The sequence below is a fragment of the Macrotis lagotis genome, chromosome 7 (genome assembly GCF_037893015.1).
Source record: "Macrotis lagotis isolate mMagLag1 chromosome 7, bilby.v1.9.chrom.fasta, whole genome shotgun sequence".
Lineage (NCBI taxonomy): Eukaryota > Metazoa > Chordata > Mammalia > Peramelemorphia > Peramelidae > Macrotis > Macrotis lagotis.
This window is the reverse complement of record NC_133664.1, coordinates 121,427,928-121,444,355: the sequence shown is the minus strand read 5'-3', so window position 1 is coordinate 121,444,355 and position 16,428 is coordinate 121,427,928. Positions and strand designations below refer to the sequence as shown.

Sequence of the window (16,428 nt, the reverse complement as noted above, 5' to 3'; positions counted from 1 at the left end):
CTGAACCCTCCACCTCCAGCTCCAACAAAGAGAATGGGGAATCTGGGTATTGTTCCTGAGACTGAAGGCTTCCTTTCCCCTTTTCTGCCTCTTCCCTCACTTACCCATACTCAAAGGCACCAGACCAAGGGGAAAGGACACACTGCTCCCCCAAGAGTTTAAGGGGCAACATGGTGCAGAGGATATACTTTTAGGAAGATGTGGGTTTAAGTCCCACACTAGCCAATGAGCCTTAGTTTCCTCATCTGTAAAATGCAGTATTCCACTCTCTTTCAATACTTACTTCATAGGATTGTCATAAAACTTAAATGAAATAATATAAAACTTTTTTGCTCTTTTTGTTTTAATATTTTTTTAATTCTGAATTTCAAAACTTCATTTTCCTATAAGCAGCAGAACACAGAATAGAAGATTGGATATGAAATCAGGAATTTCCACTCCATACCAACTTGCTCTCTCTCCACAATTTAGGAATATCCTGCATAAGCTTAGATGCCCAGGTTACCTAAGGGTTAGCTCTATGAGAGAAGAGGAAGAGGGATACAATGGGAAATGTAGATGACAGAAAACAAAAGATAACAAGAGCCATTTATTATTTATTATATTTACATATATACATTCACTCCTAGAAAGTAGGAACTGTGGTCTATATTCCCCCTGCCTAGTGTCCAGACACTTGCAAGTTTCTTGGCTCAGAGAATTGCATCCCTAAGAGGAGATAGAATATTTACCAGATTCCTAACACAATTTTCATTCCAAGGTCTGTATTGGTTAAGTCCCTTAGACTCAGCTGCCTGAGGTCCTATAATCTTTATGACTCTATTCCCTGGGAGAGTGGGGCATGGGTAGAAGAGCTACCTGGGGTCAGAGGAGGGTACAGGGAACACCGATAGTACCATCTTACATTGAAGCTTTGAAGTTGTTATTTAGTTGTTTTCAGTCATATCTGATTCTTTGTGACCTTTTGGGGAGTTTTCTTGGCAAAGATACTGTAGAGGTTTGCCATTTCCCTCTCCAGTTCATTTTACAGATGAGGAAACTGAGGCAACAAGATTAAGTGACTAGCCCAGGGTCACACAGCTAGTTAGTGTCTGAGGTCAAATTGAAACTCAGATCTTCCTGCCAATAGGCCCTGTGTTCAATTCATTCGACTACCTGACTACTCTATGGATCAAAGTACACCCAATGATATTACTTTAGCCTTTCAGGTAGGCCAGATAGATAAATCATCATTTTTTTTCACACGTTGTAACAATTTAATTTTTTAATGACTAAATATTTTTCCCCAATTACATGCTGTGTCCCCATTTTACAAATGAGGAAATTAAGGTTCTTTTCAGTGACTTCTAAAGATCATACAGTATAGCCTAAAGATCATACAGTACAACCAATTAGTTTTGCCCCAATCTGTAGATTTGGAGAGTAAGTCCTCTTTCATGATTATTACCTTTGCAGACTTGAGTCTGCCAGGCTAAAGTCTCTGGTCTTGCATAGGTGCCTCTGCACTGACAGAAGCCCAGGTCTGGAGTGTGAGGTCTCCTTCCCCTGTCCCTAACTTTCTTTTTTTTTTTAAGGTTTTGCTTTGGGGTTTGTTTTTTTTTTTTTGGCAAGGCAATGGGGTTAAGTGGCTTACCCAAGGCCATACAGCTAGGTAATTATTAAGTATCTGAGGCCAGATTTGAACTCAAGTACTCCTGACTCCAGGGCTGGTGCTCTATGCACCGTGCCACCTAGCTGCCCCTGTCCCTAACTTTCTTTAAGAATCACCTTTTATTGTGTGGCCTTGGGCAAGCCACTTAACCCCATTGGCCTTGCAAAAAAAAAAACCCCTAAAAAAAATCACCTTTTACATGGAGTTTTTCCAGATTCCCTCAACTATTAGTGATGCTAGTGATTCTAACAACTACCTCAGTTTTACTGTAAATTTTTATATAGACATGTCTCTCCATAGAATAGTCTCCCCCCAAAAATGATGTTTGTCCTTCATTTTCAAAGACCTTAACTTCAGGGAGGTGATGCCACGACAAACAGGTGAATTGAATTTGAGTGGGAGGGTAGCTGTGCTGTCACCTCCAAAGCCTTCTGGGTCCAGTGGACAGATATGAATCAGGATGACAGGAGATGGCCCCAATAGAGGCAAGCAGGGTTAAGTGACATGCCCAAGGTCACCCAGCTAGTAGTGTGAGGCCAGATCCGTTGCTTTTCAGTGATGTCTGACATTTCCTGCCCCCCGGAGTTTATTTCTCTCTTCTTATGTCAGGGCTGACAGTTCTTCGTCTGGAACAGGGTAGACTTGTCATAAATGCTTGCTGACTGACCTAGTGTGAAGGATCCTTGGAACAGGTGGGAGAGACTGTGCTTACGACCACTTCCGAGGGAAACGGAGGGAAGGGGGAGATGCCCCCTGGCTCCTCACCGTGAGTAACCTAGGGGTGAGTCTGGCCTCTTTAAGGATGGAGCCTGGGCCTAGAGTCGGGAAAATCTGAGCTTCAGTCTTGTCTCAGACACTTCCTCCATGTGTGACCCTGGGCGGGCCATTTCCCCTGTTTGCCTCGGTTTCCTTATCTGTAAGATGTAATAGAAGAACACCTACCTGCCGGGGTTAAGAGCCATGGGCTAATCGGGAAGGACCTCGAACCAGAGGAAGGGCCACGGAACGTTAGTTTATTTTGATGGTTATTGTTACTGTTGCAGGTCTCAGACGGGAGCTGGGTGCGAGTGTGCTCTTGGCCTGGATGGAGGGCTGGGGGCGGCAGCCAAGGGCAGCCCTCGGGTCCAGCTGGAACCCAGAGCCCGGGGTGTCCGCTCCCCCAGACCCCCGGCGGGGGGCTCCCCCGAAAACTTCCAGTCCCAAGGATGACAACCGAAAGGGGCTTGAGGGGCCCTGGAGTCCGGGCCCTCGCAGGACTGAGAAGGCCGGGGAGACCCCGAGGGATTAAGCCTCCAGCCCGAGCCGGGGGGTCGGGGGAGCCCCGGGGAGGCGGCTGGGGCCCGGGGGGCGGGGGCGGGGGCGGTGCCACGCCGGGGCGGCGGGAGGCGGGCGCGCTGGCCGGCCGGCCGGGCGGGGAGGAGGGCGGAGGCGGCGGCGGCTGCCGGGGAAGCCCAGGCGGGCCGAGGTCCGGGGCCGCAGAGACCCGCTCACCTGCGCAGGTAAGTGCCGGGCGGGGGCGGGCGGGGGGACCCCGGCGCTCCACCGCGGCGGCCCGGCCTCCGCGCGCCGGCCCCGGCTGCAGGTGTCCCCCGGCGGCGCCCCGCGGCCCTGGGTGGCGGCTCCGGGGAGCTCCCCGCCCGTCACCACTCTCCTCGGAGAGCAGAGAAGGGAGGGCCGGCTGCCGGGCTGGCCTCTCCTGGGAAAGCTTTGTTCTTGGGGGGTGACTTTTAAAAAATGCATTTATATCACCTATATCGCAAAAAGCCAGAATGACAAACATTTAGACAGAGCTCTAAGATTTGCTAAGCACCGATTTCTCCACTCTCTTCTTTCGTTTGGATAAAACGCTTCAATTCCTCTTAAGTTACCCTCTTCCTCCCCCCACTTGAAACCCTGGAGCCCTACTCTATCCCATCACTCGCCCAGCTATTCTAATAAGATCTGTGATCTCCGGGACTTGGGAATAGGCTCCCTTCCAGGATACGGATCCCTGTCTGTCCCATCTTCTCCCAAGTTCTGTTCTGCAGGTTGGGAGGGGAAGGGGGCGTGGTGTCCATACCGCAAGCCCGAGGCCTTCCTCGATTTTCCTGACATCACAGGTTACCTGCCGCCACTCTGGCCGTCCACCTGTCATCCCTTGCCCAGGACGCCACAGCGCTAGCGCATCGTCACCCCCCTACCATTACACATTTCTTTGATGACGTTTTGATTCCTCCTCTTCAAAGTTCCCCATATTAATAATAGCTCGCTTGCTAGGCACTAAGCCTTTTACAATGATCTCTTTTGGTCTTCACATTTTCAGCCGACTTACACGCACCATGGGCCTCTGCATTACTCAGTTCTTGTTTTAAATCTATTTTCTTCCTTCTGGCACTTCTATAGCTAACTCTAAGGTTTATGCAAAATTCTTTATGTGTGTTGGGTCTGGCAATAAGCTGAAACCAAAGAAGAGTAACAGAATTTGAATTCCATCTTTTTTTAAAAAAATTATTTTCCCAGCTATATGCCAAGATAGTTTTCAGGAGCTGCTAAGTGGCACAATGGATAGAGCATAGGTCCTGGAGTCAGAAGTACCTGAGTTCAAATCTGGCCTCAGACACTTAATAATGACCTAGCTGTGTGACCTTGGGCAAGCCACTTTATCCCCATTGCCTTGCAAAAACTTAAAAAAAAAAAAGATAGTTTTCAACAATCATTTTGGGTAAGGTCTTGAGTTTCAGATTTTTCTCCTTCTCTTCCTCCCCCTTCCCATGACAGAGAATATTATATATAACTATGTGAAACATATATCCATATTAATCATGTTGTGAAAGAAGAATCAGAACAAAAAGAAAAAAATAAAACCATGAGAGGGGGAAAAAAATCTATAAAACAAATTTTTAAAATTGAAAGAACTTCGAACATGCATTCAGATTCCATAGCTTCTTCTCTGGATATGGATTGTATTTCCAACAAAAGACTTTTAGAATTGTCTTTGATTATTACTGCTGAGATGAGCAACTCCATCAGAGTTTATCAAGACCTAATGTTGCTGTTGGAGTGTACAATGTCCTTCTGCTTCTTCACACTTCACTCAACATCAGTTCATGCAAGTCTTTCCAGGCTTTTCTGAAGTCCCATTGAATGCTATCTTCTTGACTCCAAGTCCTACATTGTATCTACTGCTTCACTTAGCTGAATCATTTTAAATTTTTTTGAATTTGTGATATTCTATCTATTCAAAAAACATATGAAGTACCCTAATCCCCCAAGTTGTTAGTGAAATTCCTTACTTCTATATTCTGTGTATCCTTATAGAATATATGCTTCTTGAGGGAAATAATTCTATTTTTTCTAGTCAAGTTGTGTCAGAATCTTCAGGATCCCATTTTTGTGTTTTCTTGGTAGATAGTGAAGAGGTGAAAATTTCCTTTTCCAGCTCATTTTACAAATAAGAAAACTGAGGCAAACAGAATGAAGGACTTGTCTAAGGTCACATAGATAAATAATGTTGGAAGTTGGATTTGAACTGATGAAGATGAGATTCTAAGCTCAGTGCCAGATATATCCACTAAGCTGCCCTTAGAATATTACTTTTTTTAAGTATGCCCAGAATCTAAGACAAAGCCTTGTCCATAGTCATAGACATTTATTTTATACACACACACACACACACACACACACACACACACACACACATATATACATATATATAATATATATATATATAATATATATATTATATATATATATATATATATATATAGTTGAACTGAAATTGTCTTCTGAAATCCCTTATCCCAAATCCAAACTCAGCTTTTAGCATCCCCCCCCTAGGAAGAGAGGAGTCAGAATGGATATGGATCAAAATCTGAAATCATCTAGTCCATCCTTTCACTTTACAGGTGAGGAAAACTGAGACCCAGAGAGGCTTGCCCAGGTCACACAGTTTTTAAGTGACAACCAGTTCCTCTGATTCACCTCAAGACCATGCAGCCCAAGACTTTTGTCAAGTGGGGTAGCTCAAAGGCCCAGGGGATAGAGCACAGGCTCTAGAGTCAGGAGGCCCTGAGTTCAAATTTGGTCTCAGACCATTAGCTGAGTGACCTGGGCAAGTCATTTATTTAACCTTACTACCTCCCATCTAGGGCCATCTCCAGGCCATATCTAGCCACTGGACCCCGATGGTGCTAGAGGAGAAAGGGAAGCTGGTTACTTATCAGCACTGCAACCCCCTCACTCAAATCCTCCTCTCCACATCCCTCCTCACCCAAATATATAACAGAGTTAAGGGTGTCCCAGAATTTTTAATCCAAGGAGAAACTGATGTCTTCTTTCTAAATGAATGGACCCTCGGTCTCTTTCTTGAAATTTTGGATAGGAAGAAGTTAGAGTAATATGAGGGGTATTGCACAGAGCAGCCCAGTGACTCTATAGACGATCATTGAGAAGACCTCAATAAGGAAATCTTCAATGGAAGGGGGAGCTTTAGAGTGCAGAAGAATCAGATGGGGGCTGACTAAGGAGGGAGGAGCCTGCAGGGGAGACAGCTCTTACACCACCCTTTGGGCAACAAAGCAGAAGGGCCCAGAAAAGGCCTATGCTAGTCTTGCCGTGGGGGTGGCAACCATAGGACTCATAGGGCTCTTGAATCAGAAGCTGCGCCTGACTGACCAGGACTCTAGCAGACAAGGGTGTCCTAAAGACCACAGACTATCCAGAGGACAACGAGAGCAGGACCTGGTAAGTTCTATGTGTCTTTAAGTGAAAAGGGGTGAAAGGGGGTTGTGTCAGTTAGAAGAGGTTAGTTTGGGTCCCTCCCCCCAACTCCTTGCAAATGTGGGGAGGCAGTCAGGGCAGGAGAGAACCTGTGATCAGGGTGGAGGCTCTCAAGGGACATTTCAGTGAAATGCTGAAATCTGGACCCTCTCCTCCCCCAGGAAGTGCCTGCCACCCATTTGGGAGGTTCCTGCTGCCCCTTAGGGTGTGGATCTAGGGAGGTTCTCCAAGACTGTTCTTTTCTTTGGAGGAAGATTCTGCCTTTGAAACTCCCCACCCAAGGGCGTGTAGTAATAATAATAATAATAATAATGTTTACATAGCGCTTTTTCCTCCTACAATCCTTTGAGGTAGGTAAGAGCTGATAGATTTATCCCCATTTTAGAGATGAGGAAATGTGCTTTGAGAGTTTAAGGGATTTACAGATCTCCTTGTAGGCTGAGATAGAAAACCCTGGTTTGGCTGCCTGGATTCCTTTGCTTGTCTCTGATTTCCCTTCTGTGGAAAAAAGAGGATCCAGTTATCTTGGGCTTTTCTCCCCAGGGACCTCCTTAGGTCCAAGCCCAAAACCTTACTTACTTCATCCCCCTGGAGTGGGGTAGTAAGGGACTCCCTTGACCTTGATGGAGGGTGGACAAGAGATAGTGAAGGAGATAAGACCCTTGGACTTATTAATCAGAATCTGTGAGGGAGGGAAAACTAGCAGTGGGACTGGCAGCCTAGGGGTGAGTCCCAGTCTGTAAAGCCTGAGGCCCATTGACTGACCCAGGCCTTTTTGGTCTTCCCTGTGAGCCCAGATCTCAGAGGGAGTGGTTTCTCCCAATGACTCTGAGGTCCTAGAGAATCTGGCTGATAGAGAAAGATTGGGGGACCTGGCCCTTTTCTTAAAACCTGATATGTGCTTTAAGTTGAGTTTCTCTTATAGTTGAGGGTGGGTTCTACTGAATCACCCTACCCCAAAGTACACATTCATAGAAAAGACATTGCCTCTCAATTCTGAATTCCCTAGCACTTAGCAAAATATCAAACTTACAGCAAGGGTTTCATAAATGCCTATTTAATAAATGTATCATTATATAACATATAATAACTATATGATACTTATATATTTATATATGCATATATTAATCTATAATAAATTAAAGGCAATTTTCAAAGGTGAGAAAAGAGACTATTGCTTTGGTCTAGTTTTCTCATTTATATAAGAACTAAACTTCTGTTCTTGGCATCCTTAGCACCATGTCAACCTCTTTAAAGGAAGAAAACAGGCTTGTCCAAATTCTTGGTAGGATCTCACATAGGAAGAAGGTATTTCACTGACTTTGACCACCAGTTTTTCCTACTCTGATTAAAACAGCAACCAAAAAAACCAAATCCTATCCACTAAGAAAAAGAGGAAGGGAAACTGGGGGTAAGTACGAGTAGGAGGAGGTGTTCCTCCATTTCCTAGAGAAACCCAAGGGACTGCATTGGCCCAGACTCGTGGGAGAAAAGACCCTAAAGATATCAGAGAGGAAATGAAGCTGAGAGACTGAGTTAGGGTGAGCACCAGCAGGTAGCCGAGCAAGTTGTGGGGGTGGGGTGGAGTCAGAATGGGAACCCAGGAGTCCTGGCCCTCGGGCTGCCACTCCCCACAGGAGGGAAGATTTCCCAGTTTAAAGGAAAACACTTCCTGGGGACTGGTTGTAAGGCCAAGGTTTATGTTTTGGGGACTTAGGGCCACAAAGATATAGGCAAGTGTGGTCTTGAACTCTCTGCCTTGGGGAGAGGGAAGGTAGTTACCCACTGAAATTCTTATTACCAGGGGGTGGAGGGGAAAGGCAATATTTCTCATGACCCTGTCTCCTTTTGCCTTTACTAACTCATTTGGGAAAATGAGAGCCACTGCTCTTCCATTCCCTTTCTAAGCAGTGTCCAGAAGCAAAGATTTCAGGACCAAGGCTTCCATTTGAAAACCTTGGTATGATGCAAAGGGTGCTGAATTTGGAGTTAGAAAAAGGTTTGAATTGCAACTCTTAACTTCTCAGCTATCTGACTTTGAATAAAGAAATCTCTTCCCCTGTCTGGGATGGACTGTCCTTTATAAAATAAAGGTGTTCGATTAGATTAGGGCTTCAGAACCTTTATTTGTGTCATGAACTCATTGGTGCTCTGATGCAGCCTTTGGATCCCTTTTCAGAATGTTTCTAAATGCATAAAATAAGTGCACAGGAAACATTATGTTGAAAAAACAGTTCTCAGATATGTTTATGTTATATTGTAGAGATCTATAAAATATATATATATATATATGCATGATATGTCTCTATATGTATATATCTGCGTGTATACACAAGCAAATAAGTGCCCCCTGTCCTCCCTACCTCCCCACCCCATTAATAGCCCCAGGACTTAGGTGATCCCCAAGATCTCTAGCTCTCAATCCCAATGCCACCTAGATTATATAGATTCTTTAATTTTGAGGTATCTGGACTCCCTAACACTCTGAAATTATTGAGGTTCCCCCAAAGAGCTTTTTGTATATAGAGTCCATATCTATATATATTTACTATATTAGAAATGAAAACAACTTAATACTATATTATAAAATTTTTTTGAGCTCAAGGAGACCTCAAGGAAAAATTTGAGGTCCCTGAACCACACTTTGAGAACTTGCTGTCCTGGACAATATAGTGCTTATAGACTATAAGAAAGTGGAGTGCTGGGACCCAGATTTCTAACCACGGCATGTTCCTCCTTCTCACTGTACTTCCCGTTTAGGGAGAGGGCAGATAGCTGGGGACTCAGTTTTTCATACTCTCCCTTTCCCCAAGCCTAAGACCTGGACTTTCCCCAAGCTAAGACCTGGACTTTCCCCTATCACCTACTCCTCTCCCTTAGACCAGGAGTTGGTATTGAGAATGGGGAGACATAATGCAGAGAATCAGATCATCTATTGATTTATCTATTGATTTATCCTACCTTAGGACACATCTCCTATTCTAACTCCCTTTGCTCTTATCCTGGGCAAGTAGAAAGGACCTTCTTCTCCCCACCAAAGTGACACTGCCTTCCAGCAGATATTTAAATTCCTCCTGCTGACAAAACCTTTTAAAAACCTGCATTTTTGTTGTTGTCCAATTGTATTGTGACCCCATTTGGGATTTTTTTGGTGAAGATATTGTAATGGTTTGTCATTCCTTTCTACAGCTCATATTTCAGATGAGAAAATTGAGGCAAAAAGGGTTAAGTGACTTACTCAGAGTTACATAGCCTGTAAGTGGCTGAGGCCAGTTTTGAATTCAGGAAGAGGAGTCTTAGTGACTTCAGACCCAGAGCCGTATCTTTTAATGACCCCCTACTGTCCTAAAAATCTATGGAGAGGGGCAGCTAGGTTGTGCAGTGGATAGAGCACCAGCCCTGGAGGCAGGAGGACCTGAGTTCAAATCCAGTCTCAAACACATAATAATTACATAGCTGTGTGACCTTGGGCAAAACACTTAACCCCACTACCTTGCAAAAACTAAAAAAAAAATAAATCTACGAGAGTTTAAAGATTAAATTTATACTAAGGTGAAAGTGACTGATGAAAGATTTCTCAGTTAATTTATTAACTTTATATATCCCCACTTTTTATGTCCTCACTAGGGATATAAAGAAAGGCAAAAGGTAGTTTCAGTTCTCAAGACTTTCATAGTACCAAGAAATACCTGAAAGCAGCGTTAGGGAATGTATCATTTACTATTTAGTATTTTGCCCAGGGCTATAAGTAAGATTTTTCTCTTGCATTTGGAGCTGAACCCCTCCTCCCACCCCCATCAGTAGTTCCTACTCCCCACAATGAGTCAGAGTTCAGTGTCACCCAGGCACTGGCCAGCCTTTCATACTTTCGTTTCCCCCTGGGTTGGGTGGAGGAGGGTAAAAAAAGGGGAACTGAGCAGTGGGCCTTGGGGAGGGGTTGGGAACATTGGAGCCAAGGGCTGGGAACCTCCTCCCGCCCTGTCTTCTCTCTCCCCAGAGCTAGCACCCAAGTCTTTGGTGAAAGAAGATACACTTTGCTGAGAACTGACTTGCTACAAGGCTTAAATTAGGATAGGGTCCGCTGAAGTCACTGGTCTGTGACTTGCAGAAAGAGATCTGGCAGGAGGCCCCAGCTCATTGATACCCATTCCACTGACCAAGTTCCCCCCATCATTCTCTCCCCCATTATATATGATATTAGACCAGGAAAAAGGTAGAGATCTGGCTTCCAATCTCAGCTTTGCTAATTAGTAGTTTGTATAATCTTGAACTCTCATTTAACTTTGATAGATACTGGGTTCCTTTGCTATTCATTCATTCATTAAGCAAACATTTATTAAGCACCTCTAACATGAGTAGCTATATGAACTTTGGGTAAATGACTTAAATTTTTTGAGGGTCAGTGTTCTGTATATCTGTGTAATCTGTATATACTGTATATATCTGTAAGATGAAGATTATGCTTGACTTTAGGGAGTAGCTAGATGGTGCAGTGGGTAAATTACTGGTCCTGAAGTGAGGAGGACCTGAGTACAAATTCAACCTTAGATATGTCCTATCTGTGTGACCTTGGGCAAGTCACTTAACCCTATATGCCCTGTATCCAGGGACATCTCCATTTGTCCTGATTCATATCTGACCACTGGACCCAGATGGCTCTGGAGGAGAAAGTGAGGCTGGTGACTTAACACAGCATCCCCTCACTCAAATCTAATTCACATGCATGTCACGGCATCACCTCCCTGATGTCTTGGTTTTCTTCCAGAATGAAGGACAAACTTCATCATGCTTGACTATGTCCCTGGGTTTTTGTGAGGATGAAATGAGATCATATATGTGATGAGCCTCAATGTACTGTATGTGTACATTTTTGCAGGAGTCCAGATCTGTAATTACATCGCAGTAAAGAACTCCTGGTGAGGAAATTCCTTTCACTAGTACAGATTTGAAATTCTTCTGCAATATATGAGGGTGAGGTCTTGGAATTCCAAGGGTCTTCTAGGAAATTCCAGTGAATCCTATTGTAGCCAGGTGGGACCCCCAGGAGTCCTGATAGTGTGATGGAACCCATCTATCTCATGGGTGCAGATGATTTTTGTCCTTTCTTCTCAAAGGCAACCATGACTTCAGGGAGGTGATGCCATAACAAGCAACCGAATGGGATTTGAGTAAGGGAGGGGCTGTGCTAAGTCACCAAGTCTCACTTTCTCCTCCAGAGCTATCTGGGTCAGGTGCCCAGATAAGAATTAGAAGATCTGGAATTAGCCCTGGATGCAACACAATCAGGGATAAGTGACTTGCCCAGGGATGGAGAAAGATGCTGGTGAAGCATATACCAAAGGGTGGCCTGGGAATCACAAGCAGTTATTTGTCAGAAGCCAGACCAAGGTCTTCCTCATTCCCAAGCCATATCTATCTCCTCAACCATGCTGCCTCTATGTTGTTGAAATACTATTATTATCATCATCATAACCAGCAGGGCTGCCCCTCCCCTTTTAACAGGCACCCCTCAGGCTGCCGTTTAAGGACTTCCTTCCTAAGGCTGCCCATAAAAATCTCTGGGGTCAGGAGTTGAGGACCGTTGCACAGTAAGTGATTCATTCCACTAGTCACTGCATTTAGTTTCCTATTCTCTGTTCTCCAGCCAAACCCAACCACTCTCTGTTACTCAATCTCTTATTTCCCTTTCCCACCTCCCATTCTCTGCTCATTCTATCGTTCATACTTGGAAGAGAAATCTCAGAGTTGTTTTAATTTGGGACACATTTTCATGTGGTGGTTTATTGTTTACAAGTCTTGCTTTGAAAAGATATATTTCACTGACGGAGTGCTATCTGTGGGGTGGGGGTGGGGGAGGGAAGCAAGATTGGGGGAAAATTGTAAAACTCAAATAATATCTTTAATAAAAATTTAAAAATTAAAAAAATTAAAAAATATATTTCTTGCATATTTTGGATATAAGATATCAAGAATATTTGAAACAAATATTTTCCCAAGTCACCATTTTTCTTCCAATTTTGTCTGTTGGTATTATTCATGAAAAAGTTTTGTTGTGTTTTTTGAAGCAATTGAGGTTAAGTTACTTGCCCAGGGTTACACAAGTTTTTGAGACCAAATTCAAACTGAGGTCCTCCTGACTTCAGGGCCGTTACTCTATCTATTATGTCACCTAGTTGCCCCAAAAGATTTTTAATTTTGTGTTATCAGAATTGTCTGTTTTAATGCTGAAACCTGAATTTGCAACCCTAAAGCCAAATCCTGGATAATACTTAACTTTCTGTGTGACCTTGTGAAACTAATCACTAGATTTCTCTGGGTCTCAGCTTCCTTATGCATAAAATGATATAAGATTGGACAGACAGCCTCTGATGTACTTTTCAACTTTCTATGAGCCTATTATCTTTTCCAGTTTCATCTAACCCTTTTTTTATCTAAGAATTTTTCTCCTAGTTATAGTGTTGGAAAAAAATTGATCTTGTTTTCTTTTAATTTTGGGAATTTTCTTTTAATTTTTGTGATATGATCTTTTATATTCAATTTGCATATCCATTTTTAGTTTATTGTAGTTAATACTATAAAATATTAATCTAAACTAATTTCTACCAAACTGCTTTCCAGTTTTCCCAAGCTTTCTTTTAAAATTTTTTAAAAGAAAGGTATTTCTTAACATTCTTGTTCTTAAAATTTTGAGTTCCAAATTCTCTCCCTCCTTCTTGCCCATCCCCAATTCATTGAGAAGGAAAACAATATGATATCAATTTTTCACATGAAATCATTCAGTGAACAGTTCTTTTCAAAAAAGGGAATCTTACCTCCAGTAATTTATATTTGGGGATTTATCAAACACTAGACTAATGGTGGCACATTGGATAGAGTGAGCTAGGAGTTGGGAAGACTCCTCTTTGTGAGTTCAGATCCAGCCTCAGATACTTGCTACCTTTGTGACCCCGGGCAAGTCACTTACTCCTGTTGACCTCAATTCCTCATCTATAAAATGATCTGGAGAAACAAATATCAAATCACTCCAGTATCTCTGCTGATAAAAACCCAAGAGGGGTCAGGAAGAGTCTGACATAACTAAAGTAGGACAATTTTTTTTTGCTTAGCAAGTTTGCTCCATTGATCTACTTTTCTGCTTAACCAGTATCTAATAGTTTGACTGATAATGTTATGCCCCTTTCATTTTTACTTTTCCTCATGATTTCCTTTGAGAGTCTAGTCTTTAGTCCTTCTGAATTAATTTTTCTTAAATATTTTAATTCTAAAAAAATATTTCCTTGGTAATTTTATACCAAATAATAATGATAGCTAACACATAATGCATATATGGCCAGGCATTGGGCTAAGCGCTTTTGAATTATTACCTAAGTTGATCCTCACAACAATTCTGTAAGGTAGATGCTATAATTATCCTCTTTTTTTACAGATGAGGAAACTGAGGCAAACAGAGATGAAGTGGGGTCACTTTGAACTCCAGTCTTCCTGATTCCAGGCCGGTCCTCCTATTCACTACCTCCTAGGGTTGTTTGAGAATGAAATGAGATTTTCTATACATATGTGTGTGTGTGTGTGTGTGTGTGTGTGTGTGTGTGTGTGTGTGTACATATATATATGTATATATTTTAATGTATTTAGCAAAGTTCCTGATACATAGGAAGTGTGATATATATATATATATATATATATAAATGCTTATTCCCTTCCCTTTCTACTTGGTTAGCAGACTGAAACCTGCAGAATATCTACACATGCTTCCAAGTTTCTCCAAGGCATTCCATTCTATGTCATTATAAGTCTTGTGGAAGCACATGCTTCAGCTTCTCCATATGGGGGATTTGCATCAGCTGAATATCCTGATGAACTCCATTCATTCATTTATTCAATAAATATTTATTTACTAAGCACTGTCCTAATCTCTGAGGATACAAAAAGAAGTAAAAGATAGCCCCTGCCCTTAAGGAGCTTATTCTGGGCAAGCACTCCTTTCCATTTGTCAATGTGATCCAGCCATGAAGAGCAGAGAGACTGATTTTTAGAAAATTTATTTTATCTTCAATTCAGAAAACAAAATATTTCCATGACATAGTATAATAAAAAGATGATTGTGCACAAAAATGCAAATCTAGGGGCAGCTAGGTGGTGTAGTGGATATAGCACAGGCCCTGGAGTCAAGAGGACCTGAGTTCAAATCCAGTCTCAGACACTTAATAATTACCTAGCTATGTGGCCTTGGGCAAGCCACTTAACCCCGTTTGCCTTGCAAAAAAAACTAAAAAAATGCAAATCTATCATGTAGAACTTGCTATTCCCTTCAAATAGCCAATAAAGTCATCATGTAAATTTCTTTTACTTTCCATTTTTTCCTTCCCTTTCCCACAACACTTCCCTTCACCCTGTAGGTGGCTACCATTAGAGAGAGAGAGAGAGAGAGAGAGAGAGAGAGAGAGAGAGAGAGAGAGAGAATTATTTTATACATCTATTTTATAGTTCTTTTTCTGGATGCATATACCACCTCTCTTTTTATGTCCTTTACTTTCAATTTGTGTATTCATAATGGTCAAAATGACTTAGTTGCTCAAAGTCATTCTTGAAACAGTGTTGCTGTTACTGTATACAATGTCTCTTGGCTCTGCTCACTTTGATCATCATTTCGTGTCTTTCCATTTTCATGCCTTTCTAAAATCTTTGAGCTTGTCATTTCTTATAGCACAGGTAGTATTCCATCACAACTAAAACTGTTGAGTCATTCCCCCAACTGTTGGGAATCCCTGCAGTTTCCAGTTCTTTGTCTCCACAAACAGAGCTGCTATAAACATCCCACTCGCATTCAAAATTATAATTACTATTTGTGAATATCCCTCATCTTATTTTTTTTACTCGTTATTTTCTTTCAGCCTCTCTTTTATTCTATCCCTGTTACCTTAGCTTCTTCCCTCCACCCTCCCACCCTTCATCCACCCTCCCAAGAGTTCCCTCTTCTATCCTCCCAAATCTCAATCTACACACTCCTCTAAAAATCCTTCCCCCAACCTGTTCCCCAGTTTTCTCACCTCTCTATATATTCAGAAGACTTCTCCATTCTTTTAGCTGCATGCTTGGTTTACTCTTCAACACAGATGAGAACAAGGTTCCAAACTTAACAACAACCCTCAACCACTACTTGCTTCCTTTGTATTAGGTCTTCCTTTCACACCCCATTCTTATAATATAGTTACATATAGTAAGTAAACAGTTTGACTATAATGAGTGCCTTATAATGAGTCTTTAAATGTTTTCCTTATATTTCTTTGGAATCTTTTATATGATTTTTTTCATTCAGTTCTGGTCTTTTTGTTATAAATACTTGAAAGTCTTTCAGTTTGTCAAATGACCATTTTTTTCATCAAGGATAATACCCAAGGTTGCTGGGTAAGTTATTCTTGGATGCAACCCCAGCTCTTTTGCTCTTTGAAATATAATATTCTAAGACCTTTTGGAGTGGAAGCTGCTAATTCTTGTGAAATCCTGACTATATTTCTGCAATATTTAAATTATTTTTTTCTTGTGGCTTGCAATATTTCCTCCTTAATTTGGAGTTTTGAAACTCAATTATGACATTCTTATAAGTTTTTTCCCTGGGAATCTCAATTGATGAATGATAGATTTTTTCCTATTTCCACCCTTTTATTCTAGAACTTCAGGGTTATTTTCCTCAATAATTTCTTGTAATACTGTATTCAGATTCTTTTTTTTTTATCATAACTTTCAGGGAGTCTGACAATTCTTATGCCTCTCAACGTGTCCTCCAGATGAGCTTGTCTAATGAGATATGTCAGATTCTCTTCCATTTTTTTCTAGTTTCATCATGTCTTATAATATCTTAGAAACAATTAGATTTGAAGTTGTAGCTAGGGACTACATCTTACTTTTTAATCCACTACACCTAGCAGCACATAGTAGACATTTAACTTTGTGGGAGATGCCTGAGGCAAGTTCCTATTTAGGATACAGATCAGAAAATATGCCAAACTTTCTTGGCT

At 42.0% G+C, this 16,428-nt stretch overlaps 1 protein-coding gene across 7 annotated transcripts in view; it reads left to right on the top strand.

Moving 5' to 3' along the window:
• Positions 1-3,079: 3,079 nt before the first annotated feature.
• The window catches only part of IRF5 (interferon regulatory factor 5), a 25,283-nt gene continuing 11,934 nt past the window's right edge, over positions 3,080-16,428 (top strand). The window contains exons 1-3 of one of the 7 annotated variants that reach the window (XM_074193736.1): positions 3,120-3,150; positions 11,912-11,997; positions 13,836-13,901. Coding sequence is in view for 1 of the 7 variants with exons in the window: in XM_074193734.1 (XP_074049835.1) it covers positions 6,104-6,373 (270 nt within the window). In the remaining 6 variants the exon portion in view is untranslated. Of the gene's footprint in view, positions 3,151-5,393; positions 6,374-11,911; positions 11,998-13,835; positions 13,902-16,428 lie in introns of those variants that run through there. The other 6 variants (XM_074193735.1, XM_074193738.1, XM_074193737.1 and 3 more) reach the window with 6 other exon arrangements.